This window comes from Ruditapes philippinarum, unplaced genomic scaffold, assembly GCF_026571515.1.
Source record: "Ruditapes philippinarum isolate M1 unplaced genomic scaffold, ASM2657151v2 ctg194_1_1_1_1, whole genome shotgun sequence".
Taxonomy (NCBI): domain Eukaryota; kingdom Metazoa; phylum Mollusca; class Bivalvia; order Venerida; family Veneridae; genus Ruditapes; species Ruditapes philippinarum.
In genome coordinates, this window is record NW_026853964.1 from 160,979 (window position 1) to 180,957 (window position 19,979).

The 19,979-nt window shown below is 31.9% G+C and overlaps 2 protein-coding genes across 2 annotated transcripts in view; one reads left to right on the plus strand and one right to left on the minus strand.

Annotated features, from left to right (window-relative positions):
• LOC132738523 (3-oxoacyl-[acyl-carrier-protein] reductase FabG-like) overlaps positions 1 to 19,979 on the minus strand; it is a 104,870-nt gene that overhangs the window by 59,320 nt on the left and 25,571 nt on the right. The gene's annotated exons all lie outside the window — the stretch shown is intronic.
• Positions 122 to 17,082, plus strand: LOC132738514 (uncharacterized; the record flags this gene model as incomplete). Its single annotated transcript, XM_060726017.1, has 4 exons — positions 122 to 130; positions 436 to 1,252; positions 4,592 to 4,657; positions 15,155 to 17,082. Coding segments are annotated over exons 1-4 (2,820 nt in total), but the record flags the coding sequence as incomplete, so codon positions are not given.

Sequence of the window (19,979 nt, forward strand, 5' to 3'; positions counted from 1 at the left end):
GTTAAAGACGTTGTTTTCTCTTTTTTAAAACATTACATTCCCAGATTTTTATTTAGATTTACTTTATTATTTTCAACAGAAAAAATGTTGTAACTGTTTATGGTATTTACTAGCTTTTAGGATGAACTTTGTATTAACTTAAGCTTTTACATAAAATACTCATAGGTTTGTGTAAAAAATGATGTCAAAACTAATGAAGTACATGTATGTCATTATAATTGGTTTGTGTTAAGGTTGTCTTTATGAATAAGGCTTTTCATTTTTCTTCATCCAATTAATTATAACATAAACAATAAGTGCTCTCTTCATATGAATATTTTCAAATATTAAACGATAAAGCATTAATAATACAAAGAACCAAAAATAACTTGAAAATTAAAACTGGTATAAAAACTAAAGCTATATTCACACTTTCCTATCAAATTCGGTTTTTAGATACTTATTCGACGAAACACTCCAGGTGTAAATATACATCAAATAATTGCCGATTTCAAGTCGTGTCCTCTTGATCCAGAGGAAGAAAGAAGGATAAATGAAGAAATAAAGAAATGCAAGGACTATGAAGCAGATGTTGATCGGCTGAAACAGGAAATTGGAGACGTAAAAGAAAATGTTACTGAAATGCAAAAGAGCCTTGATGAGGTAAACGAAAATGTTACCAAAGTCGACAGAGACCTTGATGACGTAACAGGAATTGTTACTGAAATGAAGAGTGATTTTGATGACGTGAAGGAAAATGTTACAGAAGTAAAGAGTGACCTTGATGGCATGAAAAAAAATGTTACTGAAGTAAAGAGTGACCTTGATGACGTTAAGGAAAACGCTGCTGAAGTAAAGAGAGACTTTGATGAGGTAAAAGGAAAAGTTACTGAAGTAAAAAGAGACCTAGATGACGTAAAAGGAAATGTTATGAATGTGCAGAAAGACCTCGATGACGTGACAAAAAATGTTATTGAAGTAAAGAGTGACCTTGATGATGTGAAAGAAATTTTTACTGAAGTAAAGAGTGACCTTGAGGATGTGAAAGAGAGTATTTTTGAAGTAAAGAGTGGCATTGATGACGTTAAAGAAAATGCTACTGAAGTGAAGAGAGACCTTAATGACGTAAAAGTAAATGTTACAGAAGTAAAGAGAGACCTTGATGAAGTGAAAGAAAATGTTACTGAAGTAAAGATTGGCTTTGATGAGGTAAAAGGAAATGTCATAAAAGTGGAGAAAGGTCTTGAAGAGGTCAAAAGACGACAACAGACAGGTGGGTAATTTCATGAATCTATGGCTTAGTACAAAACTACAAAGCTCTTACTATATATCTTATTTTCTTACTATATTGTGTTCGTCTATCTTGCATCTTTGACAGCACACTCCCATTAAACGTATCTGATTGAAAATATATTTTATTCAGAAGAGATGGTTCCATTTATCAAACTTTTTAGTATTTAAGATTTCTTATCAGCACAAACTCATCATTTAATTTTGTTCTGTTTAATTAGCCTAGATCAATAAATCTATACATTGTGTTCAATGTAAATTTGTTTTTGTTAGGTCATCATTAATTCAATTTGATCTGACTAAAGCTAACCCATTATAAAAGATAGAGGAAAACTAGTATTGATTTATCTGTCATGTTGACATTTAGTGAACATTGATTCCGTTGGATCTGATAACCTTTACTTAAACAAGAGCCATCACCGGGCGGGGGGCAACGCTAGACCTTTTTTTGCATTTTTCTTAGTACAAACAAATTAACGGTTTAAACAAAGGAAAATTAAAGATTTTTTTTAGATTTTACTAGGTCTGTTTAGTCACACATTTTGTTTTGTCCAAGTATGAATCAATTCCATAAATAAATGACAAAGTTAAGAAAAAATAACCAAACTTCTATCATTTGACAGTCAATGCCATTTGAAGGTCAAGGTCATATCTTATTTATTCTGCAGGTCTGTTTGACCGCAAGTATTGTTTTGTCCACATTTGAATCAAAACCGTATAGAATTAACAAAATTATGGCAACTTAACCAAAATTCAAAAATTTGACCTTGACAGTCAAGGTCATTTAAAGCTCAAGGTCAGTTCAACCTTTTAGATTGTCTTGTTCAAAAGGTTATTTTGTCCCAAAATGAAAATAATTCATTGATTTACTGCAAACTTACAACCAATTGTAGCGATAATCAGTGAAAATAAAATAACTTAAACTTCAAGGTCAAGGTAACACATGAGTCAAGGTCAATTTAAGATTTGTATACATGAAGATACTGACCTAAAAGGTGTTGTGTCTAATTTAAACACGAAGTTAATCCATTTAATAATTACAATGTTTAAGCGAGTAACAAACCAATAGGGTAATGATTGCCCTGAAATCGATCACCTGAATAAAAATAATTCTCCATGAAAAGGAACAAGTAAACTATAAACAAAAGCAGATATAAAATCAAAATCGTGAACTGATATTACAAAGTTCATAATTTCATCTGAAAAAGTGCATGTGTAAAAACTAAACTTGTTGCTATAGCTAAGGGATCACAAAAGTTTCAAAAGATGTGTATATATTTGGAAAATCAACAAACCCTTGGGGCGAGACTAATTTTGACCCCAGAGCTTTTGTTTAAACAAAACTAAAATAAAAGTTTACGGACGGTCGCCTGGCGAAAAGCGATCACTTTATTACAGATGAGCTTAACAAAACAATAAAATTTCATTAGTTTGATCTTGACAGTCAAGGTCAATTTAATGTCAACAAACTTGGTAGACACTCCCTTGAAGATGTTTCATGCTAAATATCTAAGCTCTAGTTTTAAAAGAAGATTTTTTAAGATGTTACTTTACATATATAGAGAAAATCAATGACCCCCGCCCCCGGGGCGCGGCCAGTTTTAACTCCTGGGCTTTTATTTGAACAAACTTGGTAGACACCAACCAGAAGATGTTTCATGCTGTTCATCTAACCAACAGCTCTTGGGGTTTTTAAAATGAGATTTTTTAAAAGTTTTTTCCTACAATATATCTATATATACATAATAATAAATTTTAAGGGAAATCAATTACCCCCGATTCGTGGCCAATTTTGACCCCAGGTTTTTTATTTCAACAAGCTTGGTAGACATTTACTAGAAAATAGTTTCGTGATTAAAATCTTAGCACTCGCTTTTTGTGTTTTTAAGAAGATTTTTTAAGTTTTTACTAAATACAAATAATGAAAATCAATGACTACGTGTCGGGGCAAATTTTGACCCAAGGGCTATTATTTGAACAAACATGAGAGACACTTAATAGAAGATGTTTCATTCAAAAATATCTTAGCGCTAGCTTTTTAGGTTTGTAAAAAAGAAAAAATTTTCTTTCTGTTGCTATGGCAACCAGAGTTATGCATGGAATTGAATTCTTTGAACAATTTTCAAAGATGACTATGGAAGGCACATTCCTGTAAAGTTTGGATGTAGTTGACCTAGCCTAGTGGTTTATGAGATGATGACGTTTAAACTAAAAGTTTACGGACGGACGCCTAACGAAAAGCGATCACAAAATCTCACCTTGTCACTTTGTGACAGATGAGCTCAACATCAAGAGAATGTTATTAGTTTGATCTTGACAGTCAAGGTCAATTTAATGTCAAGGTCATATCTACATTATTCAATATGACTGTTTGTTTGGTAGCAAGTCTAGTTTTGTCCACGTTTAAATGAAATTCATTTATATATAACAAAATTATGACAGTTTAACCTATATTGAATAGTTTGACCGTGACTGTAAATGTCATTTAAAGCTAGAGGTCAAGATTAATTCAACTCTTTAGAAGGTATTGTCCAAAATGTTGTTTCGCAAAAGGTCATCCAATGATTAATTACCAAGTTAGAGTCAATTATAGCAAAAACCAGTTATAATTCAATGATTGTACCTTCAATGACAAGGTCATAAAATAGCCTAGGTCAATTTGAGTTTGATATATATATATCAAAGTCTCATTCTTAAGAATGTTCTATTCAAGAATAACATAGTTTTAGCCAGTTGCAGCAAAAAAGAATAAAAATTTCAATAATTTGACCTTCAAGACCAATGTCTTTTATGACAGGTCAAGGTCTGTCTGGTTAATTTAAGGTTTATTTTAGATAATAACAATGTTCAAGTTTGATAAAGTTATAGCCACTTACAACAAAAACAAAATCAGCAAAAAAACAAGAACAATTTAGACATTTGACCTCGAAGATCAAGGTCATTATAAAACAACGGTCAAATTTAGTCTAGTTTTCTTAAAGGTCTTGTCCCAAGTGTTTTTATGGTCAAGTATGAAGACAATAAACCAATAATTAAAGGATTTATGATAAACATACAAGTGGGAACTGTAACGGTAACGACAACGCCGACATGACTGTATTAATACCTCTACTTTTTTTACAAAAAAAAATCGAGCAAAAAATGGCATATCAAACCTATGTTTGTCATGAAAGGATTTGACCTTTCTAAGTTAAGAATTTTATATAACTAAACACTGACTGTTTTGTTTGTACATGATAATACCCGTTATCAATTTAATATCAAACGACTAAACAAATGATCATAATATAGACTGATTACATGGGTTTCTATTTTTAAACAGAGATAGATAGCAGAAAAGACTTTCCGAAACAGACAGAGGAAGAAAAATATCAAACTCGCAAGAAGGGTAAGTTAATAGTGTTGTACGTAAAGGTTTGAAATATCCTCCAGAAGCAGACTTTTGAAAATAATGGTAGTCACTGTTTATAAACACATACTTTCTTATTTAGAATAAATGAACCTTTTTACAGACAAATGAGAATTGGCTTTAACAAGACTCAAAATCTATGTTATTATAATGAATAAAATGATAAAATTTGGAACTAAAATACCCGTATATATTGAAATACGATATTTCAAAATTAATAATCTCCATTAAATAGATTTTCATTTAGCTGTGACAGAGTATATTTCTGTTCACAACAATGATTTTGTATTCTGTCTTAGCCATGCATTATATCTTAGCCGATGCTAGAGGGCATGAGCGGTAATTTACAGTTACCACTGCCGTCCATGAACAGGCTTAATCAAACCGAGCCTGCAATATTTTTGATTCCGCCATGTTTTCTTAAATGATTCTGTTCTTCTCCAAATTGCATATTAGTGGTACTTTATTTCCTTCTATTTGATCTTTTTATCCTTGGGTGGTTTTAATCCTTTCTTTATTTCATCTTTTCTGATCTGTTAAAAAACCCAAGATTTTTTCTAGATAAATCTAAAATGCAAAATTATCAAGCTTCATCAATGAGTACTTACGTACCTTGCCACATTAACATATCAACAGTATATTATTACCTTTAATTCAAAAAACATTTTCAAGAGAAAACGTTACTTTTCTTGCTTGTAATTAATGAAGTCTTTCTTTACAAGATGTATCATTAAAGAATATACAATTTTTATCTGTGACGAAGTTTGTAAAGCACTATGGCTTTCCTTAGATAACATTTCGGTCGAGTTTGGTAATACAGTTTTCAAATATATTATAGGCTTTCCAATGTGAACTAATTGTACACCACTGATACTGATAACTGATTTATTTTTATATTGTTACAAGAGGAAGTGTCTCTCCTATTTCACAAAAAGAAGTTATACATGCATTTAATTACACTTCCTGCAAACAAGGTAATATCCATAACGTGAATAATCCGTATTTTGATTAAATTGTTACTATAATATATCCACGTGAACTTAAATTGAATAAAACAAACCCTTCAGACATTACTACATATATTTTAGATAAAACATTTCTATCATTAACAATACTAAAGTAACTAAAATTAATGATAAAAATGATGATCTTAATTTTGATATCGTTAACTACTTACATTTAGATGGAGATGAACCTCATGCATCAACATATATGGTATATATTTTTCCAGTTAACACGATAATGGCGTGCAGTTTATATGTGGATGATTTTAAAGAACGCAATTTATTTATTACTGGCAAACTGCTGCAGCACGGCTATCGCTAACATAAATTACGCAAATATTTTACAAAGTAATACCGTCGCAATTCAGATTTAATTTTAAAACTTGATCGTAATTTAAAAAATCTTTTACCACTAAGTACTGATTTCTAGGGAGATGTTTTTTACAAACTTTGTAGCATTATGGGTCATAGTATTTTCTCTGCTGTATTTACTAAATTATCAAACGTTTGGTTAAAAGAGACTATGACCCAATAATATTAAGGTAATGTGCTCTGTGTTCAATCCTTTTAAATTGAATGCTAAGCATTCTCTTTTGAATGCACCTGACGGACCAAGTGGAAGATTCTTAGACGGACAGCTTTAAGCTTTTTGGACTGAATTGTTTTTATTTTGTCTTCTGTCTTGCTTCGTCCGCCACCTTGTGATTTTCTTGTTGCTCTACCTTCCCTTTAGGCAACGAGGTCTTTTGTAATGGTCATTAGGAGGTGTCTTTAAGTTTTGTACATATTTACATGATCATTTATGTATTTAATTCATTTCGTTTAATGTTACCATGGCAATTGTTAGAATTATTTCATTTTTGCAGGGAATCGTTTTATTTACACTGTCTCGTCATATAGGAATATATGGACTCTACGATTGAGATTTGTTGCGAATAAAACCGGTTAACTCGCAAGTGGTTTTATTACTACTGACTGTTTCAAGTCGATAACCCTCTGTGTTCCTTTACATGTGCATGTCTGTTACACGTTTTGAATATTTGCACGTTTTGTAGTGTCTTATCATATAATACACTGTGATACCTATATACCTATAAAATCTAATAGCAATATAAGGGTATTTTATATAAATTTTGTCAAACATTAACGAAACCACAACTTAAAATGCAAACAGAATATTTCTTCCCAAAACCGAGTCGGTCCAAGTGCAAAAATCGTTTTAGCTCTGCCGAATATATTTTTTAAAGATAATTTTTGTTAATTCTTTAAACGACAAATGATACAACATTTCCTACTGACTCTTTTCGAGTATTGTATAATGGAAAGATTTACGAGTTTGATCGGTTATAATTGCAAATTGTGATTAAAACAGTGTACCTCCAAAAAGCTTGATTTTAATTTGCAAATTTGCAAATTCATTGCTATATTTATCTAATAGATAAATATGTAATCTTCTTTGGATTTTTGGACATTTTATGCTTATTTTCACACTTTAATGCGTTATTCTACAATAGATCCATCAGAGATCACCAATGGTATGCAATAATTCAAGTTTGATAATTGCATGCTTATTTATTATGCAATATTGAATATATAAGAGATCACCAAGGCTGTGCCATCAATGAAAATAATATTTGCACGGTAATGTGGCTAGAGGAAAGGCTATTTCATTGAGAGCTGTACCAAAATACAGGGAAATACACCAAACACCTAAACTTTGCATATCTGAAGATGTTAGCGTTACAAAACCTTAAATCTATGGAATATGTTTCTAAAGAGAGTTTCAAACTGGAAACCAGGCAACGGATATCTACGTAATAGTCCCAAAAATAACATTTGGAATGCTAGACTTTTAATCACCGGCCAAGTATTGATGCATGTGCGTGCTATTTGGAGGCAAACATTTACCATGTACCACCTATAAATAAAAAGCAAGACTGATAAGATATGTTATTCACCAATTAGGGAATATAAAACGTATTCTACTTACTTATAGAATCATGTTACAGACGTACTCGATTGTGGAGACACTCAATATAAGATGCATCTACTGTAACATTATGGAATGGGATCTGTATGAGGCTGACCCAGTTAAGGTTTGTTGAGGAAGTTGCTTTTGATAAAAGTACAAATCTACGAGGAAGTCTAACAGCCTTAAAATATGATTTTTTGAAAGGTTGTTTTGTTCTGCTAGAGATATCCTTATTGATTTCATTCAAAGAAAAATACATGTGTATGGGGTTTAACTAAGCTAAAACCTATAGAATGTGAACAGTGCATCATTATATCACCCAAATATTTTGGGAGACATATTGACTTTTGCCTTCGTCGCCTGTCTGTCCATCAGTCCGCATTCAGCTTGTCCGGCTTTCTAAGGTGGGGATTTCAACCAAACTCCAAAGGATTGACCAGTAGCAACCCTAGTTGTGCATATCGCCGGCATGTTCGGCTTCGCTGCACTAAATTGCCGCCAGAGCTATAAATATAAAAAATTCTGGTGTCTGGTTTTCACAGGTCAAACTGCTGGTGGGATTTAAATGAAAGTTCACATGAGTAATCTGTTCCATCCATAGTTTTGCATATCGCCAGAAGGTTTTGTTTTGCTGCACAAAATGGCCACCAGTGCTATCAATTGAAAATACTGTCACGGGTCAAACTGCTGACGGGATTTCTACATTACTTCACAGGAGTGATCAGTACCATACGTAGTTGTTCATATCCAGGGCACGTTTTGCTTCACCGCAAAAACAACCGCCAGAAAACTTAATATCTAATACATGTATATGGATTATTTTCAAAATTGAACAAAACAACCTTTGGAGAAAACATTCTTAAATCTTAAACTGAACATGACATTTGGCTTTAGAGCTTTAAGCTTTACACTTGAGGACCAAATAAAAAATGTCTTGCTTGTTGCACAATTTTTTATTTACATTTTCCTCAAATGGAAAGACAATGTTTTATCTCCGAATATAATTGACTGTGCAACTGAGATTTTATATCGTTGAACCAGGCTAAAATTAAATTATGCGTGAACATGTTTCATCTATTAATAGCAAAGGTATATCATCGTTATTAGTTACATTATAAAGTAAAAAAAACTATTTCGGGAATTAAAGCTGGCTACTGTGAGAAGGTGGCTGTTGGTGAGAGGTGACCTTATGGGAGGTTTCACTGTCCGTTAATGATACTTTTGATTACATTCTTCTACGAACCCGCTTTAAGGCTTTTGGTATATTTAAATATAGGGATTAAAAAGCTAAAAGACAGTTTTAAAAAAAAACGATAATATTTGGACTGCCAAGTTTTTAAATTTTGTCGGAATTGATCCAGAGGCTCATGGATGAGAGATAAATCACGTCGGTTAATAGGAAAATATGTTGATATTACCATTTCAGCAAATTTAAAGTGTGCCTGAACATGATTGGACCTCTGCTACTCGAGCATCCTCGTCGAAATATAATGAATCGAAAATTAAATAAATGCTTGTACAAATTTTATGCTTTTTCTACAGAAAAAATATTTATAGTTACCACACATTATTTACTAAAAGCAGACATTTTAATGCATATTTAACTACTTAAGTAAAATTTTAAACATTCAAGTCACTTTTGATTTTAGAATGAACAGTCAGTACGGAGGTCTGCCTTGAAATCGGCGCGCACTTTCGTTAATTTCATTTTCGACCGGAAGTTGATGTCGGCGCTGTTAATGATGAAACGTAGTAACCATCTATAGCTCTAAGATGTCCGTGGAAGACTGGGTCACTGAGATTAGGTCGAAAAAATGGCACTGCGAGGAAAATTGTTTCTGAATTATAGTTAAACGCCATATCCTATTCTTAATGTTTAATAATATACTAAAGCCTGTGCAAAGGGAAATGACATCATATCCAATAGTTCATGAGTTTATAATAATATAGTATTTAGCAACATAGTGTCCTATATGAGCTTCATGATTTATAGACCACGGGGAAAATCAGGACAACTTATTTTCCGTCAGTTTGCATTAATGCCATAGTCTTTAAGCTTGTTTTCGATTTAAAAAGCTTAAAATAGATTCAATGACATATGTCATTTGATAATTGCAAACTAGCTGCCTCTTCATATGAAATAGCAATTAAATTGTGTTTCTTGCAGTTCACCCAATATATAAAAATCTCAAGACGAGAACTGTAAAATATGGATTTGATACTTGTCTTGATTTTTTCTTGAAATTTCGGTAAGGACTTCTTTGTTGGTTTGTCTTCATTTTTACAGCAAAATAAACTAAAATGAATAAACATATTACCTTTTCATGCACAAAATAATTACAATATTGACTATTTATTATCTGCCTGAAAAATTTGGAGTTGTAACTCAGCCCAAACGGATGAGGATATGCGGGTGAAAGCGAGTTAATAACCCAGAATTTTTCAGCTTTCCGAAGGAAGAGTATACACTATAATATTAAAGTCGCCGATTAGTCTGTCCGTCCGCAACTGTTATCTCCCTTAATGATATTTAACTAGTCGTTATTGATGCATGTCCGGTGAATAACTCATCAACAATGATAGTTGTTGTTCACAGTTTTGCTTTACATCTTATGTGGCATTAAACGTCATATCATAGTATATAAACGGGTTCGCTGAAGACCTTAGGCTACAACTATGATACGTTGTATTTGTCAGAGAAACTTGTGAGGTGATTTCTTTTGAAACATTTTCTATGTTTCCACCGAGTCAATGCGATTGGGTATATCATGGTGCAAAACTTGATAAAGTTTTAGTTTGGGGCATTGAGCTGAATTTATACCGTCAGAATGTCTTTGTACTGTTGATCTGGTCAACACTATTTTCAAGTATTCTACCAAATGGACGACTGTGTGTTGAAGATATAAGACAAGTAGTTTAATTCATTTTTTTTCATCCTTTGATTTGATATGTAAAACAATTATAGATTAATCTGTAATGTAGAATTTAACTACTTTTGTAAATTGATCAATTACATGCAGTGAAAATAGAAATTAATTGAAACAAAAATATGTTTAAGACGGATATTCACATGTTAAGATTCCGGTCCATTGAATATTTTGGTCGTTATATATTTTGTTTAGTTGATGTGTCTGTGTTGAATAACTTTTAAACCAAAACGATGATAAAGTGACGGCATTTCCGAGTGGTTATCGCGGCGGACTGGTATTCTAGTAGCCTAATAATCACCAGCCACATGGGTTCAAACCCTGTCAGGGGCAAGTCGTTGTTTCCTTGAACAAGAAACTTTACACTCTTTGCTCACTACTGGTTGGTTCCCGGAACTGATTCCAAAGCTTAAGTCTTTACTTTAACTAAAGCTTAAAGAGTCCTATAAAATTGAATTAAAATAAATTCTGTATCGACCTACTTTGAGTGGGTTAGCTTTGAGGAACGATAATTATCTGTTATTCTGTGTCAACAACAGGTATTCATTATATTCATAAAAAATAATTATATATATTACAGGTCAGCTTAATTACAGGTTATATATCAAGTTGTACTCCTTTGACATGAGTTATATATGGTATTTGTTTTCATTGTTTATAAAGTACCTTATCACACAAATAGCGACACGTTTCCAACGAAATTAAGTACAAAAGTGTGATGACGTCCTTGATACAGTGCCATAACATTCACTTCAACCAAACATTATCCGTACTCGCATGCTCGCAAAAAAAGATGGTTTAAGTTGCATGCCATGTAGTGTCACATGTAGCCACAATCTCAAGTCAGTTGTATTAAACACGAGATGTGTATTTTATATGCATGACACAAAAACGAAGTACCCGTGCATTGAAAATATATTAATTTGAAGAAAAAAAACTTCTTTGATTTGAACCCGCACTAGTATGATTGAAGAAACTACACCTACCACTACACTACAACGTCCCTCATTGCAGGGACTATGGTCAATAAGTAATACTATACTATCCATACACACATGATAGTGAAAGGCACTTATCCATGTTATATTTACAACGGTTCCGAATTAGACAAATTCACCAGTAAATTTCTTAAAGTGACGTCATGGCCATCCAAAAGTAAATGTGGAGTGTTAAAGCAGCACGCCTTCAGATTCATGTTATTTTTTATGAAAGTTATGAAAGTGTATTTAAAAGTAAAATATTGTAAGATGAACAAATAAAAAAATTACATATTGCAATCGGCACTTACAATCTAAGAAGAATACCAAAAAGTGGTAAAGTCAACATATGCAAAATCAGCCCTTACTGCGTTAGTAAACAGTATACATATTGTGGTAAAATACTACAAAAGCAATCTTAAACCGCATGTAACATGTAAAATATCACTTGGATCATGAATGTTTTTACCTTTCTTAAACTTTTAGTACATTTTTCCAAATATTGATTTTTTTAACTATTTTGGCTCATCTGGAGGCGCGCAGCTTTAAGGTAAAATAAAAATAACATTTTGTCATAGGTGTTTCACATTAATAATAAACGACACCCAAGTAATCATAAATACTAATTTAGCAATTCTTTTTTGCAATTATTTTGCAACTGTAACAATCTAAGAGTAGAAATTTAAAGCATTCACCTCTAAAATGCTTAAGTTTATGATATAATGATTTTCATACAACTTGTATATACATGTACTGTATTTTGTAACTTTAAATGTGATTTTAGGACATCATTTGAAAGCAACATTGAAATAAGAATGCTGTTTAAATTTGAATATACTATAGAATACAGGACAACCAAAAGACAAGATAGTGTGCTTGCCATTTTAAATTCCTAGAATTTATGTTTTTTTATAACAAAAACAAAAAACAAAAGTAAACAGAATCAAAACAAAAACTGCATGAAATAATCCCATATTATGCCCTTTTATCTATATAGAATTGATCAACCAATATGCCCAATAGGTAAATTATTAATACTACAATGTATATCCACTGAGATTTTACACTACACAGATCAGAGTTCTGATAGAACTCAACTGACCAGCAGTTTCCCACCATCTATACATGACTAATTTACTCAACAGATCAGGCTGTTCGATGTGATTATTTTGGGGAGAGATAACAATGTAAATTGCATATGCAGAATTTGTCTAGAACAATGCAATTTTTTTGTACAAATATTTGTAATGATTTTTTAAATCCATATAAATCTATTAGTTATTTGATTTTTTTTACATTTAATGAATGAAAGTTAAAATGATGAGTAAATTAACTCTGTTTTACATAATGATGGACCTGTCCATTTGTAGATTTTGAATTCTAAGATATCTGGGTCAAAAGAGTGCAAATTTCAGTGAATTTACTCGTACTTGATATGTTAGCAATTTTGGAGATATAGTTTTGTTTCAAAGTGTTAAAGTATTAGTATGATAAATAAATGTGATAACATGGGACATGGAAATGTACAACATAATCAGGTAATTATAAACCTTTAGTTACATTAATGCAGAAAAGTCTTTTTATATCAAACTATCAATGGCAGTAAACTAAATTTTGTAACAAGATTTCAATGATGTTTTTATATTTTCAACTTCATACATTTGTTTTTTCCTGATAATTGTTTTAAATCTTTAATACATGTATAATATGTAAGATAAAAATTGTTTTATGATTCTATATTATGATTATATATTAATGATTATAGTGTACACTGTATAAAAAGCATGTAAGTAAATCTTTTTCATTTTTCCTGGAAATTAAACAAGTTAAATCAATTTGATTAAATGGGACTAAATGGTACAATCAGTAGTTTTGTACAGTTGAACAGGGTCATCACAATCATTTATTATTTTACATGTATGTGTTGTGTTTTCAATTGAACAATCTAAAATTACATTTTACACATATTTACAGGCTGGGACTTAAGTGCTGATTGTGAGATGCCAGGGGTTTAATAATGATGTGCAGTATATTCCTTAAAAGGTATATTTTTAAATCGCATTATTTTCTTTTATTCAACATCTTTCCTTGAAAGAAATACGTAACCAGTAATAAATAGTGTCACAAATCAAACAGTTAATGAATTCTTATACAGAGCAATTCTTAAACACTTGCGCACTGAAATAAGATACTGCATTAACTTAGTATTTTTGAATATGCATAAGCACAGTTAATACTTAATACTGTTTAAATATAAAATTTGATATTATTGAAAAATATGAAATATAACTGCATATATGCAATAAAACATAATTCTTTACAACATTTTTGTTTAATTAATTATGACTTTTATTATCAAAGGTGAGCACAACCACAAGAAATTCTAGGAAACACAGGCAGTGGACTTAAAACAGACATCCATAATGAAAGAAATAGTAATTTAAATTATCAGAAACATTTGAAACAAATTGATGATTGAACTATTTTCTCACTGACAGACTTCCAGCAAAATAATTTAAAAAAAGTGTTGGTTTCTATAAAACCAGTACCTACCAAATCCTGCAGCTAGAAAAGAACGGGTTGTGTTATCGTGAATGAAGGGTATTCTATTCTGTATTTGGACTAAAGGATATGTATTAAATTTTGTGAAAGAAAATTTAATGTGATACATTATTGATAATTTTACCCCAAAATATGTGATCATGTTATATTCATAAAAATTCTGCCGCACACATTCCTGCCCTGAATTCTGTCCGAGAATTTCGCCCAGAATCTTGTTTGACAATTCCGCTCCAAAATTCCTCTCCCAAATTCCGTCCCAAGATTCCACTTTAAAATCCCGCCCAAAGATTCCTCTTCAAAATTCCGCTCCTACTCATTTGCATATTTCGTCCCAATTCCGCCCAGAATCCGTCCTATTTCCGCCTGGAATCCGGCCGGAATCCGTGCCAAAAGACAATTGTTTAACACTTGTATATTTCGGGGAGAATTTAAATTTCTAGGCGGAATCTGCCATTGAATTGCGACCCATTTCCGTGCAGAAAATTTCGTACAGGTATAGTCTTCACATTTAAACCACATGTACATTTTTACTTTTTAACTTGAAACTTGTCTAAAAATGGCTATCAGGCGAGCCACTTAAGCCATGGTTCACAGTACAAAAATACTTATAAAGAAATGGATAAAAGCTGTTCTCTAGTATTATACAGTCATATATTTTTTACATCACATACATAGTTGGATGGTAAGGGCTGATTTAAAGGCCATTGTCCCTTTGCATTGAATGATTTCATTTGGCGAAAAATAATTCATGTAACGGCTATGTCTAGTTTCTAAATTAGTACTGGTAATCAAATGCTGACCCTTTCGTTTATCTCCATACAAATATGCAGAATAAAACGGTTAACCACACATTAAGCACATTCTTCGAATCCGTGTAACAATTCTTGAAATACTGTATATTGTTACTCTATTCTTATTGATAATAATAACATAAATTATTTTAAAGATTACATAGAGGTTTAAAGTTTAACAATAATATGTTTATGATTACTTTATATTCCTGAGATATTAACAGTTTACATTTCATTTTTCAGAGCTCAAAGATGGTTTGATTGAATTCTACAAAACGAGACACAGTAAAATTTTCCTGTCGCCCCTTTTCGATGAAAATGACACGCCTTTGGCTTCTTTCTACATAAGACCTGCATTGAACTTAATAATCTCAGCACCGATGAGAAATGATGAAAAAACACCAGTGGAATCGTTATCAGCGATGTTTAAAACCGAGAATGAAGCCAACCGAGAAATATATGTTATTGCTGATGCTGGTCTCGGAAAAACTGCATTTTCAAACTATCTGGCGATCACGTGGTGTCAAGCTCATTTTCCAGATGAAAAAATGACTCAATCTTTTGAAAAGGACGATATAGACTGTATGCAGGGATTTGATTTCTTATTTTTGGTCTTACTGCGAGATTCTAACGATTTATGTTCTATAGATGATCTCATTTTAAAAAAGATTGTTTCCAATGTGGGTGTACAAGAAAAGCCTTCCGAGGATTTTCTCCTTAAAATTTTGAAGAATGAGAAATGCCTCGTTATACTTGATGGACTAGATGAATGGACACACCCAGAAAAGGAATGTCACAGATCGCCGCGAGCAATCCCCCATAGGAATGACAGAGAAAAGTGTACAATACTGACCACTACAAGACCATGGAAATTAGGAGTTTTGAATCTAAATTCGTGCCAAATAGAAAAAAAGGTAGAACTTACAAAACTGAGTTACAAATCAGCAGTTACACTTACAGAAAGGATATTACAAAGATTGAAATCTTACCCGAATAAGGATGCATTACAACTTGATGTCACAGCGTATATAACAGGCATCGAAAGCAGCCAAAATGATGAACTTATTTCTGTGCCTCTACTTTTGATATATACAATTTGTTTATGGTGTGACGGTGTTCAAATAGGAAATTCAAAATGTGAACTCTATATAAATATAGTAGAACTGCTCTTTTCAAGAACGATTCAGAAGCATGGGAATCTTCAACAATTGTGTGACCTTTCTGAAAGTGACATCCCAAAATGCTTTGCTAAATATGAAAACTGTACGAAATGCTCCTCACTCCTGATGTGTTTAGGGAAATTAGCTTATTTAACGTTATTCAATGAAACCAAAGAAACCACGCTAGTATTTGATAGATCAGTTGCTGAAAAATATCTTTCAATAGACGAGATGAATTTCACCCTTAATGCAGGTGTGTTGTCGGAAAGTACATCCAAAACACTGACAAAAAAGTTTAGTAAAGTATCATTTTCCCACAAAACAGTTCAAGAATTCTTTGCTGCAATATTTATAAGTTCTGAAAATGAGGCTCAGAAAACTGTTGTAGAAACATGTAGAAATGCTCAAGTGATTCTGGACATGTCAAAAATTTATGAATTTATAAGTAAAATGAATTCTAATCGGATGTGTGTAATATTAAATGATCTGAAGTCTGTGATAAATGAAGACGAGAAAACATACGGCTATAGAATTATGGTAGATAATAATTACGCCACGAACAATAATCCATTGTATGCCATACAGAAAATGTACATGTCTTGTTTACAAGAAATGCCTGAAAGTGAAAATATTCAATTATGTTTACAAGATTTCTTCATTGACCACGACACCATGCACAATAAGCAGTTACAACGTTTGTTAAAACAAAACAAAACCAACATAAAATCACTTAATATAAACATCAGCCGTACTTCCAGCAGTTTACGTGAAATAATAGATTTATTCTCTCTCTCAGATCTCAGTCATATTCATAAACTTTACTATTGTGGTGACAATGAGAAGGAGGCTGAGATAAATCGGATATTTGTTTCCCAGTTTGCAGCGCGTATATTGAAGAGTGGTAAATGGACAAATGATTTTGAAGAAAATCTGAGTAAAAACATGGCGCGATGTCAAAACTTACAATATTTACAAATTCACAACTTCGCGTTATCTCACAAAAATACTGGAAACAATTTTCAAATTTTATCGCCGCGTAAAAAATCAATGAAAGAGTTAAATTTGGTGAAGTTAGACTGTAAAGAACATGGCGGCCATAATTGTAAGAGATGGAACTTGGACTTGTCTAAACATTCAACTCTTTCAGTGTTAGTCTTGCAGGAGTTACCTTGGAGGCTAAAATTAAATATATCAATGCCGTCATTAGTTCATGTTTTGTTGTGGGGAATCAATCTAGATGAAAGTTCAGTGTTACTGTCACGTAACATGTTGAATATTGAAAATGTGTTCTTGATGAATGTAGAAATGTCTGCTAGAAGTTTACAGAACTTTATTACCGTGCTAGAAAATTTGCCGCAATCAGTTAATGTACTGATGACCGCCATTAAACCAAAAACAGAATATGACCGTGTTAGAGAACATATACTGAGACAAACTTCTTATGAGGTACAAGACCGCGTATTTTTTGCATTCAAGACAACAGGCAGGAAAAAACAATGTACAATAATTTGAAGAAATTACTTCCATAATTTTAAAATGATATCAATATAAAATGGACACTTAAAAAACAGAATGGCGGTTTATTCTACGTTAAACATGTACTGTATAGTTTGGTCATTTGATTGAATACAAACATTTTTTTCTGTTTAAAGTTTAATTAAGTGACAGTTGTTAATAAATAAACAAATACATTTTAAGAGGATTAATAATTCAAAGAATTTATTTACCGGATATAAAACTTGGATTAAGACTTGGAAATATTTTACAGGTAAGACATTTTTATTTGACTGATTTATATTTGTTTTCTATAACATATCTAAGTATTGAAATAAAATATTCTATGTGAATTATAGTATAAGATTTTCTTTTAATTAATAAAAGAATCTATATAACAATAAAGAATTCCATTTTTAATATTTTTCAATAATTTTTTTATTCTAAATGTAGATTTAATAGTTAAAATAAAACCTTTAATTAACTGTGTCAATTAAGACACGTGAAAATAATTTAACACTTGCTATTTAACTATATATACCTCAAATATTTCAAAGTCCATTAACATATGGCTTTTTCTTCATCATCATGTCCCCAACCGGAAGACAGGAGGAGGAGGTAACTCTATTCACAAATTTGACAGAATTGTGCCCCTTTTTCTACTAAGAATTTACATAAAAAGTTTGATTACCACCTTAAATATTTACAAAGTTCACTGGCATATGGCTATGGAACTAAGCACACTTGTTTATCATGTAGACAGGAGAAGTTAACTTTATTCACCATTTTGACAGAATTATGCTTCTTTTTCGACTTATAATTTACATTAAAAGTTTGAGTACCACCTCAAATAGTTTCATAGTCCATTGACATAAGGCATACTTGTTTATCATAATGCCCCTCCCCCACATGTGGACATGAGGAGGTAACTCTATTAAGCATTTTACAGAATTATGCCCCTTTTTCGACTTATATTAATTAGAGCTTATGTTAAAATTTGTGTACCACCCAAACTATTTTCAAAGTTCAATGACATATTGCTTTAAAACTTTGCACACTTGTTGAACATCATGCTACCAACCTGTATACAAGAGCAGGTAACTCTATCAATCATTTTGACAAATAACCATTTATTCAACTTAGAAATTTTGTTTAAGTTTTGTGAACCACCTTAAAAATTTTCACAATCCATTAACATATGGCTTTGCAACTTTGCACAATTGATCATCATCATGTCCCCATTCTAAACATATTAGGATATAACCTTATCAAGCATTTTGACAGTATTGTGTCCTTTTTTACTTAGAATTCATGTTAAAGTTTGCGTACCACCTCAAATATTTCAAAGTCCATTGACATTTTGCTTTTAAAGTTTGCACACATATTCACCAACATGCCTCCAACCTGTATGCAGGAGGAAGTAGCTCTATTCTGCATTTTGACAGAATTATGCACCTTTTTGACTTAGAATTTATGTTAAAGTTTGAATTTTACCTAAAAAATTTCTAAGTCCATTGACATATGGCTTTGAAAATGTGCACACTTGTTTACAATCAGGCCCCCACATGTAGACATGTAGAGGTAACTCTATTAAGCATTTTGACAAAATAATTACCCTTTTTCGACTTACAAATTACGTTTAAGTTTGCGATTTGAAAGTCCATGGATATATTTGGCTTTTAAATTTTTCACTCTTGTTCACAATCATGCCCCCTAACCAGTATTCATGACGTCACTAGTCTACATGTCAGTATTCTCCAGCCTGTAATAACTAATGTTTCATGGAAATCAGTATACCACTCATATACTTGAACGTAAAATGTTTTACTAGATAAGAATTCTACAAATTCGTTAAAAATTCACAATTTATACAGTACAGTATTTGTTATTTCTTGTTTCAGCGGCCTAACATCAAAACTTCCGATACTGTGTTGTGCAGAATTTTCCGTGACATTTTACATGGAACATTGTGTGATGATATATAAATTTGAAGAGATGTATTTGAAAAACTTCTTCTTGTCTTGGTATGACTTTTTAAATATCTTCATGATGGACAGCCTAATAAACGACAGCCTCATAAACTATGTAAATAAACATAGTTATGCTGCCTTAGAAAAAGTCGGGGTATTACACTTAGTGACTTATTGCATCACACTTGTCAGTCGGTTGGTACTCCTGTAAATTGGTTTGTAGACCTAACCATTTCAAGTCAATAACTTATGATCGCCTTGCTTTATTAACTACGAACTTGGTATGGAGATTAGTTACTACCTGTAGATGACCCCAATTGTTTTGTTGTTGTTTTTCTGTCAAAGTTCATGTTGAGTGAAAATATATACCATATTTCACGAAAAACGAAAAAATAACCTTTTTATTTAATTTCATTATCAAAGAAAATGGTAACGAATCCCCTT